The sequence below is a fragment of the Lytechinus variegatus genome, chromosome 1, assembly GCF_018143015.1.
Source record: "Lytechinus variegatus isolate NC3 chromosome 1, Lvar_3.0, whole genome shotgun sequence".
Taxonomy (NCBI): Eukaryota; Metazoa; Echinodermata; class Echinoidea; order Temnopleuroida; family Toxopneustidae; genus Lytechinus; species Lytechinus variegatus.
Genome location: NC_054740.1, coordinates 18,339,232 through 18,358,159, shown reverse-complemented (window position 1 = coordinate 18,358,159; position 18,928 = coordinate 18,339,232). Strand labels below are relative to the sequence as shown.

At 36.5% G+C, this 18,928-nt stretch overlaps 1 protein-coding gene across 1 annotated transcript in view; it reads right to left on the bottom strand.

Moving 5' to 3' along the window:
• The window catches only part of LOC121408094 (mothers against decapentaplegic homolog 5-like), a 30,616-nt gene that overhangs the window by 4,576 nt on the left and 7,112 nt on the right, over positions 1 to 18,928 (bottom strand). The window contains exons 3-4 of the mRNA XM_041599437.1: positions 11,079 to 11,378; positions 9,120 to 9,239 (exon numbers count right to left, since the gene is read on the bottom strand). Coding sequence (XP_041455371.1) covers positions 9,120 to 9,239; positions 11,079 to 11,378 — 420 coding nt within the window. The remainder of the gene's footprint in view (positions 1 to 9,119; positions 9,240 to 11,078; positions 11,379 to 18,928) is intronic.

Sequence of the window (18,928 nt, the reverse complement as noted above, 5' to 3'; positions counted from 1 at the left end):
ACTCCAGGGACCAGTCAACAAAGAGAATACATGTAAACACAGTATTGACAGTCTCTATTGTAGCAACTGTTTGACTGGTCATGTTTACCAGGAAAGTGGAACTACATGTAATGTATAATGATACCAACAATGTCATATATACCACACGTCAATGTCATCGACAGTGATATTGACAATGCCATGATGCATAGCAAGAAATATGACGGCCCTTTTCATGTAAGTCATAGATATCGGATATGTGGATCAAAGCATTAAGTACATGTACAGGAAGAAATAATATTTGTGATCACAATTAAAACCAATTTAATCTGAAAGATATTAGCTTTGTCTAATGTAGAAATTCATTTAATGCCATCCATCATCCACCAGTCATAATGAGAGATGTTCAAACTTGGATTAGTGCTCTGCTTTAAAATCATTCTCTGTTCCATCACATCACATGTCTTATTCAATTTACATCAAGGAATGTTCACTTATTGGCAAGGTAGGGGGTCCGTTGGCGAAGGGGGGGGGTGTCTGAATATTCAAAAGCCAATCGTAAAGCCATATCAATATGCAGTTGAGACATTGCTGCCCGTAAATATTCACTGCCAGACAACACCTCATGCCAACTGCTCTGCCAATCATCCCCTCAATAACATTAACCAAGGAGGTTAGAATTGTTTTGTCTGGGGGCATGTAACCCCGTTCACATGTGAAAAATACATGCCTGTGTATATGGTACAATGCAGTAGCTCTAAATTTATGCTTGGATGTAGGCCTAAATACATGTAACTGGAAATTTTGTTTAGGTACAAGATTGGGCCGTTTTCATCTAAACATATGTCCACAAAAAATACTTTTAGCTGACTTCAGCAGGTTGAATAATAAAAAGTGAATTCCCGTAAAAAAAAAATCTTGATAATCTGACTCTTGCTACATTCTGTATACATTTAGAATGTCAGGTTTAGCTGTTACATGTAGGTGTGAAAGGGTCCTAGTGTATATACTGCAGGTGCAATGTTTGGCGTGCATCCATTTCATGGGGAATAAATGTGTCAGCAATGTTTTAACAAGCCCTGTCTGGATCCCTTCATAACATGAATCATGCTTTAATTATCAACCAGTGAAAATACTATCAAGAGCACCTCCTCTTCATATGCAAGATGTTGGCTATACAGTGCGTATCAAAAAAAGTTTACACTTTGAAAAAGCCCTGGGAATTAAAAAATATACAACATGTGGGTAATTTTTTCACATATAATCTTTGGTTTGGGTCTCATTTATCCAATGAAAATAAAAGTTTTGACAGAATGTTACACTTGAGTGAGCACTGTCCATTTTTGTAAAGCTCGCAGAAATCTCTTTGCGCAGATATGCTCGTTTTCACGACGTGTCAAGGGGAAATGGCGAAATCAAACTTACCCTGCGAAACATTTCTCATACATTTCCCAATGCACTTTTTGTCAATTGTAATAAGTGGATACATTCAAGCATTTTGTAACATTTTTTGCCACCAAAATTGAAATTTAAACACTTAGTAAGCAAAACCTTTACCTTTTTTGTGCCAACTGGATCTGAGGACATAACTAAATCTGAACAAAAGTTTATATCAGACATCTCCAGCATTTTTTCACTAAGTTTTCATCATTTAAAGTGGGTTCACATTTCATTTTTCATTTAATTATTGTTTCTCCACACTTTTTCCAAGCTTGACAATATTTCACAAAATGAAAATCGAGCCTAAGCCATTTCATGTAAATCACAGCTCAGTGTATGGCAAATATCGTCACGATGGCCTCTGTGTTTGGGGGAGTTAAGTGGGGCGCAATGCACTCTTCGAAGTGTTTCGGGCAAGGAAACAAGCTAAAAATGTAAAAGATATCTTCAAATCAATTGTACTAGCTAAATTCAACGTGTTCTTCATGATTAATGTCTACTTATAATCGCATAACTATTTCAAAGTTCTGCGCAAATCATTTTTCACCAACTTTTCAAAAGTAAGTGGTGCTCACTGAAGCGGAACTATTTTCGACAGTTATATCGTCATTTGTTTAAATGGATCTGTACCAAAGTTAAAATGTGGAAAAAATCTTCAGAATATTACAAATGTATAATGTTACAGGATTTTTTCAAAGTGTAAACTTTTTTTTGATACGCACTGTAGAACTGAGAGAAAATAAATTGGTAGATTTTTAGTTCATGCATGAGAGGACAATTCTAAAAATTTTACTTGCTAAAAAGTGTTCAATTAAAGCAGCAATAGTCGGATTAAGACACCTTTAAGACATAAAAGTTCTATAATGGAAACGGTTGAACCATGGAAAAAGAACTTAATACAAATTTATAAACAATTGACTACAAAAATATAACCCTATAATTACACCGCAAATATGCTCTTAAATAGTCTTTTGAAAATATCCATGTCATTTGTTAATATTGTTTTTTCTTTTAAAAGACTTCTTCCCTATCAAAATGAATGTTCTTTCTAAATTCTAGTTTATTAATCTCATTACGGTATATTGTACCTCTGAAAACTAAATTGGGCAAAGATCTCTCCTGATTTTGTAGTGTTGTCCAAGATGCAATGTTGTTGCAAAGGTTACTGCTAGTCTTTGAGTTCAGGAAGTCAATAGATACTTTAGCGGAATATGACTGTCTGACACTCTTCCTTCAGACATAACATCTTGACTTTTAATACTACATGTATATCATAGCATGATAATTGATTGACACATCATTCTCAACACCTTTCACAATTACCATCATTAGCACCTTGTTTTACACCCTTTTGAACACCTAACATAATCACTTAACACCTCTACTGTTACATACAATGTACCATATTCATTCCAGACAAAATCAGGGATTTTACTATAGACTGTATTTAATTGACCCCCATAACAAAAGTTCATTTTCCATCTACCTATGTATTAGTCTCACCTTATAAAGAAACACCAAAAGATATAGAGAATGAGTTGTGATTTCCTAGAATATGTACATGTTACATTGTGCTCTACCGATATGTAAAAATAGTAATGAGGGATAATCAAAACTGATATCAGAGTAAAGAATATGTACCTGTCATTTTAGAACACAGCTTCTTTTATTTGTAATAATGCTGGAATTTTGATAAGATCTGATGAATTTTCTCTGAAAAAAAAGAAGCTTGTAAGCCATGCAGGTCAGAGAAGTTCACTTTGCTGATTTCCGACAAAACACAAAGAATTGTACTTAGTTTCAATTGCCACTAGTCCTTGATTAACTGTCAAGTGCCCCTTCCTTCCTCTACTCATCAGAATTTTAAGTACATGTACTTGTCTACAAAACTAAAATTCCTCTACTCTTTTTTATAAAGTATTACGAGATGACTAATCCTACTACTTCCTAATTGCACAGATTGCACGAACTTGAGTTGAAAGAAAAAAAAAGCTGTTACAAATCCAAAATATGCATGCACATGTACATGTACTCCCGGAAAATATTAATTAGTTTTTCTTTTATGAAGCTGAGTCAGAGAGACAGTATGACCTAAATATATCTATGAAATAAATATACAGACAATGGGCTTTGTATTGTTTGTGATTTCCTTTAAGCAGTTAATGGCTTTTGTTATTCAAATTCCTTTCTGTAATCATTTGTCTTTGTCTCTGAAATGAACTCATGTACAATATAAATCTATCTGCACATACTGTTGACTTCAAGTCATTAATATCAAGTGATAATTAAAAATGATTTTATACATTATAGTTCAAGAAAAGACATTAAAATTTTGAGTAAAAATGTGCTTGGTAATAAAAACATTACATGTAGCATGTATTTGTACATTAAATATGTACATTATCTTCAAATTTTCCAGTGTTTAAAAAGTAAAATTCATTTCAGAATCAAATATGTTTGCAAGCAATTTAGAATCTTTAATGCTATCACTAACAAATATTAAGTAGACAAGACTATCAGTATTTTCTGACCCTGCACTATAAAATTACCTATTAATTTGCCTGTTATGTACCTACATTCAGAAATAATGATTTTGCAGTGAAGACAGGGTGATGGAACAATCTTTAACCAATATCACCTGTTTGTATTGAAATAAAATGGCGCCTTGAGGCCATGCATCAACACCTAAAGTGTGGGTTTGTTGTATGAGTCATTGCTATAATAGAGAGACACAGCGAGAATCACAAACACCTAAAATAATACTAAGGTGACCATGAACTTTAGATTGGAATAGATGGAGAATCAATACACTCATGCACACACAGACAAAAAACATGATTTACATGTATAACAGGATTCTTATCTCTCAAGGATATTAATTCAGAAGGCAAAGTTACTTGCCAGTAAATGTATGGAAAGGATTATAATCCTTTAATGTCTTCATAGAGTTAAAAATAGCAAACCATATTTGAATCAAAATCATGTAGTACATAAACATGAACAAATGCCCTTTCTATTTTTTTATTATGTCTCAGATGTGTTAATACTTTTTTTTTAAAAATTACATTGTATATACTTTTTTTTAAATTACATTGTATATACCAGTAATCATACAGTGTAATTTGTTTACTTGTGAAAGTTGATGGTAAAAAGATCTGTTGATCAATATATTTCTCAGAAATTTACAAAGGTCTATAAAAATATAAGGAATATATCTATATGCCTTCCTAGATTTATGCTATTTTATGGGACTGTGTGATAAAAAACTGGCCATACATGTACATTTAAATTCTGAGTTAATACATGTATGTCAAGCACAATGAAATGTATCTAGTCATCAATTAAAATTTAGTATCCTCTATCGCAATTCAATACCTTAGGTAAATCATAGGCATTTGATACTCCATGGCCTCATAAACAAGATCTTTATTACAACTCAAAATGTTTCACCATGGTCAAGTTATATATCAAATAATAATAATAATAAAAAAAAACTGTTGGCCTCCAAGTGCAATTAAAATCATTTTCAAAAGTTATATTTTGTTTTATATCAGACACAGAAACGTTGGACTGGGGTGTGTGTGAGTGAACTGGTCTGGGAAAGGTTACAGGCTGGCTGTGCTGAAGGAACATTCTGTTTGAACATATGCTTCAATCTTTATAGACTCATATGCTTTTCACACTGCATTTCCTTAACCCCATACCATCCTTAACCCCGGACTATCCTTAACCCCATACTATTTGCTTAACCCCAGACTATCACACTGCTCATGAATATTGATGATTTTACCATACAGAGTGCGATTAACGTGCAATTTAGACTTCTGTGATTGGCTAATGCTTAGCCCCACTTTTCCTTAGCCCTGTTTCGTTTCACACTGCAACTCTTAGCACCGCACCACAATAAGCCAGCTAACCCTGCTTTTTTGCAGGGTCAGATAGTACTGTACTACTTTGCGAAAACGTAGACTAGTGTGAAAATGAAGTGGGCTAAGCTTAACCCCAAGAAATTGGTGGAGCTACATGTACATGAAAGACCCCTCCCCCCATAGCCTCACCAATTTCCAGGGGTTAAGGAAAAAAGTGCAGTGTGAAAAACATATCAGACTGTTTGCTTGCTATGTACTCACAGTAAGGTATTCCAAGAATGCACAAAGGAAACTTGAAATTATTAAAGGAAGGTGAGCCAAGTTTTCAAGGCGTGGTTCACCATGTAACATTACAAACAAGCAAGGTGAAACAAATAATGAGAAATAAATGTAGTTTCATTTTCAACTTAAGTTGTGTTACATTTAAAACTATTGTTTCCCCTCATTTTTACACTGCCAATATGAAATGGTTCTGTTAAAGAACTGATGTGGGATGGGAGAAAAATCAAGAAATCTCCCAACTACATGTACATGTATATCATGCAGTGCATGAAATGAATCAGTAGCTCATTGATTTCAACCTTATGCCTTTAAACTGGATTTTCAATTTATTTATTAAAGGTGTTTTGCTCTATTTCTTTAATTATTTTCAAATCACATAAAATATTGAATTATAGTTCATCACATAAAGATGCATGATAATAAAATCATACCGTACATAATAGCTTATTTAACGGGCCCTACCTTGTTTTCTTCAACATGAATAGATACTTGTAATTGAATTTATGTCCTGCCATCTCTAAACAAGAGAGAATATCAAGTACTTCCTTGGCTGGCTGAATCAACAGCATCCTTGTCTCTTATACCTAGTAGAATCTCTATCTACTTTACATGCACACCCACAAGTGGGACTATCGTATTTTGACAAAAATCACATACAGGTAGTGGTGTGTTGACAGAGGATTTCCCGTCCTTCCGTCAAAGAGTTTATTTTGTGCATCCTGTAGTGACACCCTAATGACCTCTACCCACCTTGCTCAGAGTATCTTTATCAATACACCAACCTGGCTTCTACATATTAACATCTTCTTCTATCTCATCATCATACAAGCAACAAGTGCAAAAATGAAACAAAGTCTGGAATTAAATAACACAATCCCTGTCAAAAAACAAATATAACAAATAAAAAAAAATAAAAAGATAAAATCAGAGTTCATGACAATCCATGACTTCTGCACAAAATATCTTTCTATTTCAAATCATAAGCAACAAGTATGACAATGAAAAGTAAAATATGGAATGAAATAACCAAATATCCTTCAAATGTTTGTTTTTTTTTAAATCAGAAAAACACTGACAAATTTTTCAGAGTTCTCATACCTTGTTTAAAAGGTACAATCCGCATGGGTAGATAATGTAAACCAGCTGAAACTATTCATCATTTTTTTCAAACAATAGAATAAGATGTCTTATGGTTGATTAATAGGCTCAGGAGAAAGTGTAATCAGTTTTTCACCAAGTAAATAAATCAAGACTTTATGACTTGTAATCTGCACAATCTAAAATGCAGTAAATATTGCATTGTAGACTTGTCCACACGTGACCTATAACGTGTGATGGGGAAAGACATGTCTCTTAAAGTGAAAAACAGTTGCCAAGTTGGGATTTTCCCCAATATACAGCTGTTTTCAAGACAAACACAGAAAACAAAATACAGCTGCTCTGGTAAGAAATTAGATTAAAAACAAAGAAAGACAGAAGAGAAAACAGAAAAAAAGAAAATGTAGCACACATAGCAGAGAACGTGTAGGTTACAAATCCATGGAAGTATATTTCTAAAAAGATCACTGACCTACATGTACATGTAATCCAGATTTAAAATATGCCTCATTGTCTTACTAACATATGCACTTTTTGAAGGGCAACACGATAGGACATTACTCTATACTTGTTAAAATATAATGCACCCAAGAACCTCCCTGCTAGTCAACCTATTCTATTTTCACTGGACTTTCCCCTCAGCATTTGAAAATAGGCATAAGCTACACTTCAAACATTACATAGCTATCTTCTACAACTTTCAATTGAAGACCTCTGACCTTTGGCCTCATGACTTTCTAACTTATCAGATCAGAACTTGCCCCTTGTACATGAGCCAAATTTGATCAATTCCTCAAATGATCATTTGGTTACTGTATTGTGAGAATAAGATGTTTTCATGCATGTTGTGAGCACTAAATATCAACAGATCACCCCCCCGGGGGGGGGGGGGGGCACTCAGTATATAATGTATAGTGGGTATGTGCCGCGGAGGGGACCCCCATTTTCACACTCAAATTTCCGTTCCGAGGCATAGCATTTTTGCCTTGTTGAGAAAAAGAACAAAGAAAGCCGCTCCAAGGCATAGCATTTTCTTCTTATCAAGAAAAAAGAAGAGAGAAATCCGCTCCAAAGCTTCGCATATTTTCGTTACGCCGCTCCGATCGCATTGAATGAGCTGCAATTTGGGTGAAAAGCAGCCGCAGAGCTCCCCCGGCTGAGGCCGCGCTAGCTGCATCATGCACGCATGACCGTTCCATAGGGATGCATACGCACTCACACGCTGGCGATTCGTTCCAAGGATCCCCGTTTTCACAAACATTTGTCGTTCCGAAGCCCGTTCCGAGGACCCTCCTCTTTACAGTAAGCCCACTCCAAGGCCCCCGTTTTTTTCTCGCCCGCAGCACACCCCCATCACTTTTTTGGTCGAGTGCCCCCCCCCTCCACCGGGAGATCACCACCACTCACAAGGTTCTTTAGTTATTGTGAGAATCTGATATTTTCAAGTACAGAAAATCTAATAGACCCCTGGAATCAAAATTACAAACACTCCAATGCCCCTGTAATATGAAACATGCATTAGTTTTGATATTGGTTCCTCAAACGATTCTAAAGTTTTACCTATAGTTAAAACAACACTAGCGTATCCAGCATCAACTATGACAAAGAAATGTATAGGCCCATGCACAAGCATAATAGAGTAACTATTGTCCCCAGAAATTGGGACCATGAATGCTTTGTAGGATCTGAGGCTGGGTATGCGCCTGAACAGCATAATGAAATGCACATAACATACCTCTGTGACCTTTGGAATTTGACCTTGATATCCCCTAACGGATAGGTTGACAGGTATTTGATCTATCAAACAATTTTTACATTATCAGGAGAACTACAACAAGATGAACAACTAAAAAACATAGTGCATCCAGCAACCATCTCTGAGAGGCACACACACAAAAAAGGTTGACTGGACATGATAAAGCAAAGTCTCCTAGATGGTTCTTTAGCCCATCTAAGGCCGTGTTTATGCTTCCACTTTTGAGGCCAGAATCAGCGTTTCCAAGCGTGATTAGTCCAAAACAGGGTTACGTCCATGCTTACTTTCATTTAACGCCGATCGTAAACTCACAAAAAGGTGCGTTTGTAAACGTCGTTTGACCAGAATCAGGCTTTCTGGGGAAGTATAAACAGCACCACGATCCATGTTATCTCCACGTAATAACAACACTCGGAAAAAAAAACTTTCGAAAAAAGGCGCGCCCGATTTGACCTCGCTTTCCTGCGAAGCCAGCTGGAGATTGTGATTTCGCCTCAAAAAATTTAAGCATAAACAGCACTCCGAGAAACTTGTTTATGATCGGCGTTTTGAATGGACGTTTGAAAACACAGATTCTGTCCTCGCAATGGAAGAATAAACACACCCATAATTGAACAACAATTTCCACTCACAGACTCAGACGAGCAAATGAAATGTCTCAAATTGAACTTGAAACTGTCCTTAAAGATATTTACCAATGATTTGATTTGGTTGCACACATGATGGTGGATTGGTATCCATAGGAGTTGAGCTGTTGTCATTCTGGTTTGGTCCTCCTTCATCAGGTGGCCTGTATGCAGGAGGGGGTGTGTCAGCTGAAACATAAATAACAGTACAACAAATAATGCATTAGATATGGGAATGTTCAGGTCAATTTCTAATAGAGAAATACAGAGAGTGGTAAATTGCCAATTCATGTACTGCCAACTCGTCCATTCACCACATGGTCTACTTTCATTTAGTCTAATGCCATTCCGTCCATCAACATTTTGTCTGACAATGAACCATTTGGTCCAAATATCACTACATCTAATCACCGTTTCGTCTCTGACCATTTTGTTTCATAACCAGTAGGTCTAATACAGGTATCTATTTTGTTTTCATTCATTTTGCACAACTAAAAATTAGTCCAATTAGACCAAATGGTATATGGACTAAATGGCTATATTGCATCAACTGGTTATTACACGAAATAGCGAGTGGAAAAATTGGCAATTAGACCATGTGATAGACGAGTTGACAATTGGACGAATTGGCATTAGACGAATTGAAAATAAACCCAGCAAGTAGATCATTTGTCAATTTCTAAACTAGTTTGTGCTTCATCAAAATGTATGATGGTAGTCACACATGTACAACAGAACACAATGTAAATTACATACATGTATCAATTTATCTATCAATATCATTCATCAATTTCAATGTTTATACAAGATTGATATAACTTTGAGTTACTGTCAAAGCCTTTCCAAGAGGTTGTCCAGCTACTAAGTATGCAGGATGTAGAATTCAGTGGAAACCTGGAAGTCCCAACCTAGGTCTGTGTGGTAAAGGTCTCCAACAAAAGCTTGCTAATGTTTTCCGGTTGCAATAATATTCAATCTCGATTTCTAGCCTAGCCAGTCAATTATAGAGGCAAAGCGTAATCAGATTTCTCAGAAAATTAATGGGGCAGTCTTTGTTCATTAACTCTGTTTGGAAGGACATACCAATGACAGTAACATGGCCTTTCAGTACTTACAAAGAACATCTCAACCCGTGACTGAGACTCGCTCATTAGATTAATGCCCCGTTGATCTCGTTATTTTCATAAGGGTCTTTGCATTATCGTGTAATCCTTTACATTGCCATTCTCAAGTGAGAGAGGATTTGAAATTTGCTCATTATCGACACAGAGCTGGGGACTAGCAGCCACTGAAGGTGTCGTATCACTCATTCCTTAGAGTGGATTTCATGTGACCTAGGACAGGATTTCGGTTGTTTTAATTGAATGTGACGGTAATTAAGGTACTCTTATTGCAAGATACATCTGGTTATGAGACACTAGATATGAAATGTGAGATATGATATGCACCTCAATACAATTATAGGAATTAAAATGTCATTCAATACAACATGCACTTGCTTAAGCTGAATACTTCTCATTGCACAAATAATTAGCCATTGCTCGTTCCTAACCAACTACAATGTATGTATATTTTTCTAAAATATACTAAATAGGCAAGTATGCATCAAACTGGCATACAGGAAAGAATGAAATTTTTTATCTTGAATAGAATTTTCATTCATATTATCAAAGAAAAACTAGAGAAGATACAGCAAGCAATAATTCAATGACAAAGTCAAACGTGCAAGGAGGTATTAATGTAATAGCATTACTCCCCCAAAAAAATGTCACCCAAAGGGAATGACATGATCATTTTGTGCATTTATCAGCAATTATATGTATCCATTTTCTCTCAGAATCATCTGAAACATATTCTTTCTAGTTGAAATTTTTTGTCTACACCAACATAGTATGACCACTCTTCAACCGACCCTGTTCATACGTCAAAATGTTGAGGACTTTTCTGGTTGGTGCCATTTCATAAAAGATATAGGGGAGCCCTGTTGCACTATATCTAGCCTCATTTGCATTGCATTCCAATACGTACCAGGTACATGTAACCCATAAGGGCTATTTGGATTGGAGCTGGCAGGGGAAGGCTGTGGAGCCCCATGGGGTGATCCAGGGTGAGTTGATGGTGGAGGAGAGTTCTGCTGCTGAAAGCTCTGAGGAAACGTAGCATTGTGTGGGTATGCTGGATTAGTTGAGTGAGCTGGATTACTTGGGTGAGCTGGATTACTTGGGTGACCTGGGTATGCTGGATTATTTGAGTGATCTCCTCGGTATGGCAGCAGACTGTGAGAAGGTATAGACTCACTGTGACGTGGTACAAGCACTGGAGGAAGAACTGAAAAAATAACACACAAAACAAAGAAATATGGTAAAGAATGCATATGCTTTCATACACAAGATCCTGATAAAGAAGACAAAACAGGAATTAAATGACACCATTTTATATAATTGTACAGTACAAAATTCTTACTTTCAAAACAAGTAGCAACTCAAAGGGACATTTGTTTGGAATAAAGAAGGAAATCATTAGCCATGAAATTACAAACAAAAACAACTACTGTATATGTACAATCTAAATGACAAAATTGTACCACTAGGCTTCCAATACAGGTATGTGTACATCGTGTTCCATGGTACTGGACTAAAGACAAGATGAGACAGTTTTTCACATCATATGATTTCATTATGGACATTTCTAAAGCAGCATCCCAACCCTGCATGATTGTGAAAGTGAAACAGAAAATATACACGGGGCTCAAGATAATTTTGCCTCCAAATGATCAAAAGAGCCATTGAAAATCCCAATTCACTACAAAGTTAAAGAGTCCAATATCGCAGATATCAGGAAAGATTGTAAAAAGTAGCCCCCCCCCATTTTTGTTATGCCAAAAGTGAAAAGTTACAGGTTTTAGATAATTTTGTATAATGATTCACATCAACGTGTGAACCATAACAAGAGTGTTACAAAGGCGAGCACATAATACGCACACCTGTAACAAGAAAAAAGGAAGAAAAAGTGGAAGGTGGCGACTTCACCTTTGACCTCAAAATCAATAGAATTCCTGGGATCCATGCTAGAATCATAGACACCAAATTATCTGAGCCTAGGTGAAGTTAAACTGAAGTTATCGCATTTACAAGGACTACAGAAGGGTAAGATGAAAACATGTCACTATGACCTTGACCTTTTGACCTCAAAATCAATAGGCTTCCTGGGATCCATGCTAATATCATACACACCAAGTTAAACGTATATGAGCCTAGGTTAAGTTAAACAGAAGTTATTGCTTTAACAAGGACTGCAGAAGGGTAAGATGAAAACATGTCACTGTGACCTTGAATTTTGACCTTTTGACCTAAAATCATTAGGCTTTCAGGGCTCCAAGCTAGAATTAAACACACCATATTATATGAGCCTAGGTTAAGTTAAATTGAAGTTATCGCGTTCACAAGGAAAAGTTAACAGATGGATGGACACCGAGCGTGATACCATAATACATGTACATTGTACGTCCCGGGCATATAAAAAAAAGCAGCTAAAAGTAAAATATGTTATACGGTGCTCTCTGCATCCAAAAATAAACTATATACAGGACTGGATCAATGGTGATTCACAACCAGGTCACTGTTTTCATAAATCTTGTCAGCTCTATCAAGTTGTTATTCTGACAGTTACCATAGTACTCGCAGACAAGAGCTTCTCGGCCAATCATAACCAAGTATTTCACTCACATGTCAGTTGTCAGAGCTGAAAACTCTCATGAAACAATTCTATGTATCGACTTATTATTATAATTACTCTTTTTTAGAAGTGGTGGGTGAAGTGACTAAAATCATTATAAAGCAGAAGTTTTGAGGATCCCAATTAGCAGTGTCATGGTTATGTCGGGACTGAAGCGGCGACATGATGATTCACTACCAGGTGCCATAACCACAGCACCAGGGCACCTATAAACCACACCAATGTTTTCATCTCTGCTTGATGTAATCACACAAGATGCTAATCCAAATTGAATCAATGTATTTGAGATGAAAGAAGATGTGCAGAGCTCTACATGTAAACATGTTTCTATAGAACCACATTTCAGAAAATCAATGAAATTATATGTGCAATTACATGTATATTCAAATGCCTTCATCAGATTTGAAGTGTATGTAATAATGGTCTTTCCCTTTAGTCTTTTTTTTGTCACTGGCATAGTTTTGGGCATCTGTCCCCTTACCCCCCCCCCCCACTCCCACTATATTGGTAAAATTTTATAAATGCTCATAATGAATCAAACTTCAATTATTTTCCTCATAATCATTAACTCAGTTCATTTCAATGAGTCAGATTCTACTACAGTACATGCACAGACAGAATGATGTTAATAAACAATCAATATGAGTCAAAATATGATAATGAACAACACATTAGTTCCAAACAGAGGCAACCATAATTTGAACATACAATGTATGCATATTTTGTAACATTCAACAACACAAGTTTACTACTACAATGTAGGTACATGCAAAAAAAGGCAGTTTGTCAAACAAATGACAATACAATTAGTACCATTAGTTTCATGGTACCTTGGCATGGTGTATTGAAGTATCCACGCTGGAAGTCTACATACAGATGACATACCATCATGTTTTGACATGTGCGTGTGAACTCAATTTGATTATGTTTGAAAGGAGAGCCCAAAGAATGACCTATAGTACCATCATATCTCTCCTCCATACTGTGAATGGGGGTCAGTTTACACTCAACACAGACAAACAATGACCAACTGGGACATCCTGGGTTCAGCTGAGGTCAATCATCAACTTGTTTACTTGCTTCTCAAATCCCTAACCAGTGATTGATTACTTCAATTGTAGCATGTACTGAGTTAAGTGATGATCATAAAAGCTTCCAAGTTCATGGACACAGTTGTTATTCTATTTTATTTAAAGACATGGTACAAGTCTGAGAGGTGATATGAAAGGGAAATTGGGGAAGTGAGAGAAGACATTTTCAAATAAAGATACGCTCAACTGTGAATGTAGGCCCAAGGAGTGATATCTCCTTGGTAGCCCTACATGTACACTATAGAAGGCTTTCATATTCTGATTCTAAAAACAAGGGAAACTGCAACATGAAGCCATTGACTGAGAGCTGCCAGATTTAAAACCAAGTAGATTTTTTTTCAAATAAAAGAAAAAAATCAAATAAAGTTGTTGCCGCTTTTGTCAAAGTGCGCCAAATGGTTGCCTACATTGTACGCTATTTTATCAACGAGTCCACTTTTTTAAAGAGTGGTCTCATTAATTCATAACACTAAACATGTAACAGTGGACTCATGAATAAAATAGCATGGGTAACCGCAGCAACAGTTTTATGCACTGTGACAAAAGCGTGCATCAGTATTGAACATTTTTAAAATACATGTATTTGTATTGAATTATGCATAATTTATACAGGAAAATCAGCATGAACCATGGGTTCATCCATACGGTTTGCAAATCACCTAAAAGTTGGGGCTAAATACCCATGTACATGTACAATGTATGCGTCTACTCGATTAAAATTCATGGATGGGTAAAGACTATTTCTAAACTAAAGCTTATGTACAGTATGAAGAGGACCAGTTCTTTCCCACACTATGATAAGTTGAAGACAGATGCAATTGAGTGGCCATGGGTTTGCTATGCATGTATGTACACACTTTACAATGTACCAGCCATGACCTTCTCCTATTCAACCCTCCCTGAACAAATCAAGAACCGAATTCCTACAACCCAGTCATGTTGCCGAGACCACTAATGCAGTTTGCAGATTTTTATACTCGCTTTTCTCTTGTGATTATAGGGCAATGGCAGGGTAGAACTAAATTTTGCTCACACCTACTGAATTATCTTACAATATAATTCTATTCAATGCACTCAACAGTGTAGAATCTAAACATAAAGCAATCTAATCTCTCTAATTCAGTTTGGGTATTGAGTCCAATATAACTTTATAATTAAATAAATAAGAATCTACTTAAAAACATGTCCCCAGAGAAATGCTTTACGTGTGAGATGAAGCTACATGTATACAAGCAATTAAATAAGTGGGACTACTGGTTGGCATACTGTAGATTTACAAAGCCTCTGTAAAAGTGCCTGCTTCATGCAGCATCGTCATGGCAAGTACCCATATTAACATTTTTATTAGGGCAGATGCCATGTGTTTGTATGGCGTCTCTGCCGGCACATTATGCCAGGCAACACACTGCGAAATCAAGGCATGGATTTGCAGGCTAAGGCAGGAATAAGAGAGGACTGAGGGGTTTCCTAATTCAATAAAACATTTCCATGGAGCAGTGTTTAGCTTGATCTAGCTTAGCTAGCAAGCTGTACAGGCAGCCAAGAAGCTAGGCACCTACCTAGTATGCAGGCAAGCAGGTAGCCTGGGGGCAATGATGAGCTGTCACTAGTCAGTACGGAGAATAAAACCTATCTACAGTACATTGGTGCTCATTCAAAATCAAATTGTGATGAAGGGAGGGTATGCCGGTATTCATTGAAAAAAGAACGGTTTGTCACATGTTTAATGGTAAAAAATTTATACCATTATTACATATAGGTCCACAGTAAAAGCAAAGCGAATTAAGTTTGCTGGGTACTTTTCAAATATTATTCAACAAAGCCATGTCAATAGATGAGAAAACTACATGCATATGTACATGCAACAGTGTTTTGGCAAGAGAATGTACACTTCAAATGCACATGTATGAAGGCCTACAAATAAAATAAGGCCTACAGTATATTACAAACTACAAAGACAGGTACTATCATTTTCCATAAAATCATTCAAAAAGTATGTACATGTAGGCCTAAATGCAGAAAATGGGAGACACAGCCATCTGACGAAATAGAAAGAAAACACAGTGAATTAAAAAAAAACCCAGGTAAAATACTAAAAGAGAAGATGAAAAAAGTGGAGAAGAAAGACAGGAGATGATGGAGAGAGAGAGAGCTGGTGATATGAGATGGTACACAGTATGAGTCATTTTGGGCTTGAGGATTGGTTTTCACTCAGTTGGATTCACACAGTCATTCTAGAGGAGCTCCCTGCATGTATTTTATAATTTACCTGTCTTTAGATACATCCCGCCAATCAATATAGAATTCATGTACATTTGCATTTAACATCACAATCTATCTGTTAATACATGTATGTACATATACATGTACATGTAGTATAGTACATGAATACGGTATGCCTACACGTAGATACATGTATATGTGATTTAAGCAGTCTACACATACATTAGGCCTGGGACTTTCGGGTTTTTTTCTCTTCGGGTACCCGTGGTAATTTTCGGGCGGGTCCCGGGTACCTGAAAATCATGCCGCTCGAAATATGACTGGTGGAAAAACCCCATTGGTGACGTCATCAAGCCAATGCGATGCAGGCCAATTTATGAATGAAAATATACTAAGCATGCGCATTGCAAGCCTCCCGTGCGTCACGCAGTATTCCATCGAAACAAGTCTGCAATACTCTGTCACCTCATACCAAAATCGACCTACAATTCCACTTTTCTATATTTTATATGAATCATAAAAGGTATTCTCAAAGGATCTGTTTTCTCACCGATACCGCACAGGTAAGCAAATGTTTATTACTTCTTGCTTTTCCGTCAAAATCGTACGAAGTAGCGTCGATTACATCGTGTTCGTGAGTTTGTAGAATCTATCGCTACGTGAACAAAGTCAATTGATTTCCGGGTTTCGGAGCATACGAGGCGCCAGCCAATCACGTTCTTGATACCATTTTCAGTTCATCATAAACCGAAAATGGTAACACGATCGTGATTGGCTGGCGCATTTGACGCTCCGAAACCCGGAAATCAATTGACTTTGTTCACGTAGCGATAGATTCTACAAACTCACAAACACGATGCAACATCGACGCTACTTCGTAAGATTTTGACGGAAAAGCAAGAAGTAATAAAATTTGCTTACCTGCGTGGTATCGGTGAGAAAACAGATCCTCTGATAATACCTTTCATAATTCATATGAAATAAAGGAAAGTGGAATTCTAGGTCGATTTTGGTACGAGGTGACAGAGTATTGCAGACTTGTTTTGACGGAATACTGCGTGGGCTGGGCTTGCAATGCGCATGCTTACTATATTTTCATTCATAAATTGGCTTGCGTCGCAGTGGCTGGATGACGTCACTGCGCTCCAAAGAAACATGGCGACGATTGAACGATCTCAGTCACATCATCATCACTTGAAAAACTAGTATATTTATGGATATTTCGAGGAGGAGAATTGGTGAGATTCAAAATGAGACTTGTGTACTTTAGTGATGAGTTTACAATCATGTCTTACACTACGCAATACAAATCAAATGTACGTTATACTGGTGAGCAATTTTCCGGTATCGGGTATTGATTTTTCTACCCGGGTACCCGAGGCTTCCGGGCGGGACCCGGGTACCCGGGTTTTAGTCCCAGCCCTAACATACATACACATCTAGTCTACTGTAGATCCATTAGATGTATGTAGAGAAGACCAACATTATCCATTAGAAATGTTTATAAGCCGAATTTGCATATTAGTGAACCATAAATTTTTTTGTTGGGTGGCGTTATTTGCCCCAACGAAATGGGATAAATGAGGCCACTTGATTAAAATCTATTTTATGTTGCTGAATTCGAATTAAAATAGTTCAGTTGGTTTGATACAATCATTTAACATTTACTAGTAACAATCAAACAATCATAGTAACATTTATTCATTTACCAAAACACCAACCTTTTAGGACTTACATGTATTATATCCAATATTATGGGGAAAAAAGATTCTCAGGACTCATTGTTTTCTACTGTAACAGTGGTATTATTGTGTACCTAACTTTGGTAGTGGACATATACATGTACACTATATTCAATCAAGTGATAATCAAGTGATATCAACACTGCATTTTAGTTTAACAGATGTGACCATAGAGTTTTAATTATTACTGTGTTTAATCGGCATTTGAATCGGCTCACCTTTCACATAGTGAAAGGCAAATTCAAAACTATTTGAACATAAACCTCTTTGAAGGAAAATCACTAGGCAACAAATAGCACACTTGATTCCCATTTTAAAACCTTTCCTTGAGAAGATCTGAAGGTATTCAGTATAATGAGATCAATACCACTTATTCAGGATATAAACATATAAAGTACAATGCTCCCTCTTCACCCCTACACTATACTACATCATCCACCCACTCAGGATGCTTTCAATTCAGTGTGTACAGTATTATAATAGAAATGGACTTCCATTGTTTCCTAGAAGCCCTATGTTGATGTGCACTCACCTATAAAACATAGGCACAAAAGAGATTTTATGCCAAACACACATACTCATGAAGTCCACTGTAATTACTCATTACTTTCTATGAGGCTATCACATCAATAACAAAGGTGTTCATAACTGTGGGTGTAAATCTTGGAAGGCCCTTTTTTTTCTTTGAACGTAAACAGGATATACTGTAACACATGCTGCAAGTTGAAATTCTTCAGACCAAATTATGTAGAAGATCTATTAGAATCAAATGATTCTTATTGACAAGAGCAAGAGGATATCTTTGTATGGAGACAGGAAGGTGTTTGTATTGATTATTGTTGATATTCTATTCATTGCTCATCCATTAATCATCGACAGTATACATGTATGTGCATGGACTAACAAAAGAAAAGGTGTTAAAAGCACACTTGCTTCCAAATGAAAGTAAAAATGCAACAAATGCATTAATGTATGACTCATACATTCTCACTGCCAGGTGGCAACAAAGCAGTGGCAAAACTGAGGTGGCAACTTTTCATTAGTACCTTATTATTGCACCATTTATCATAAGAAAACATCTATCCCA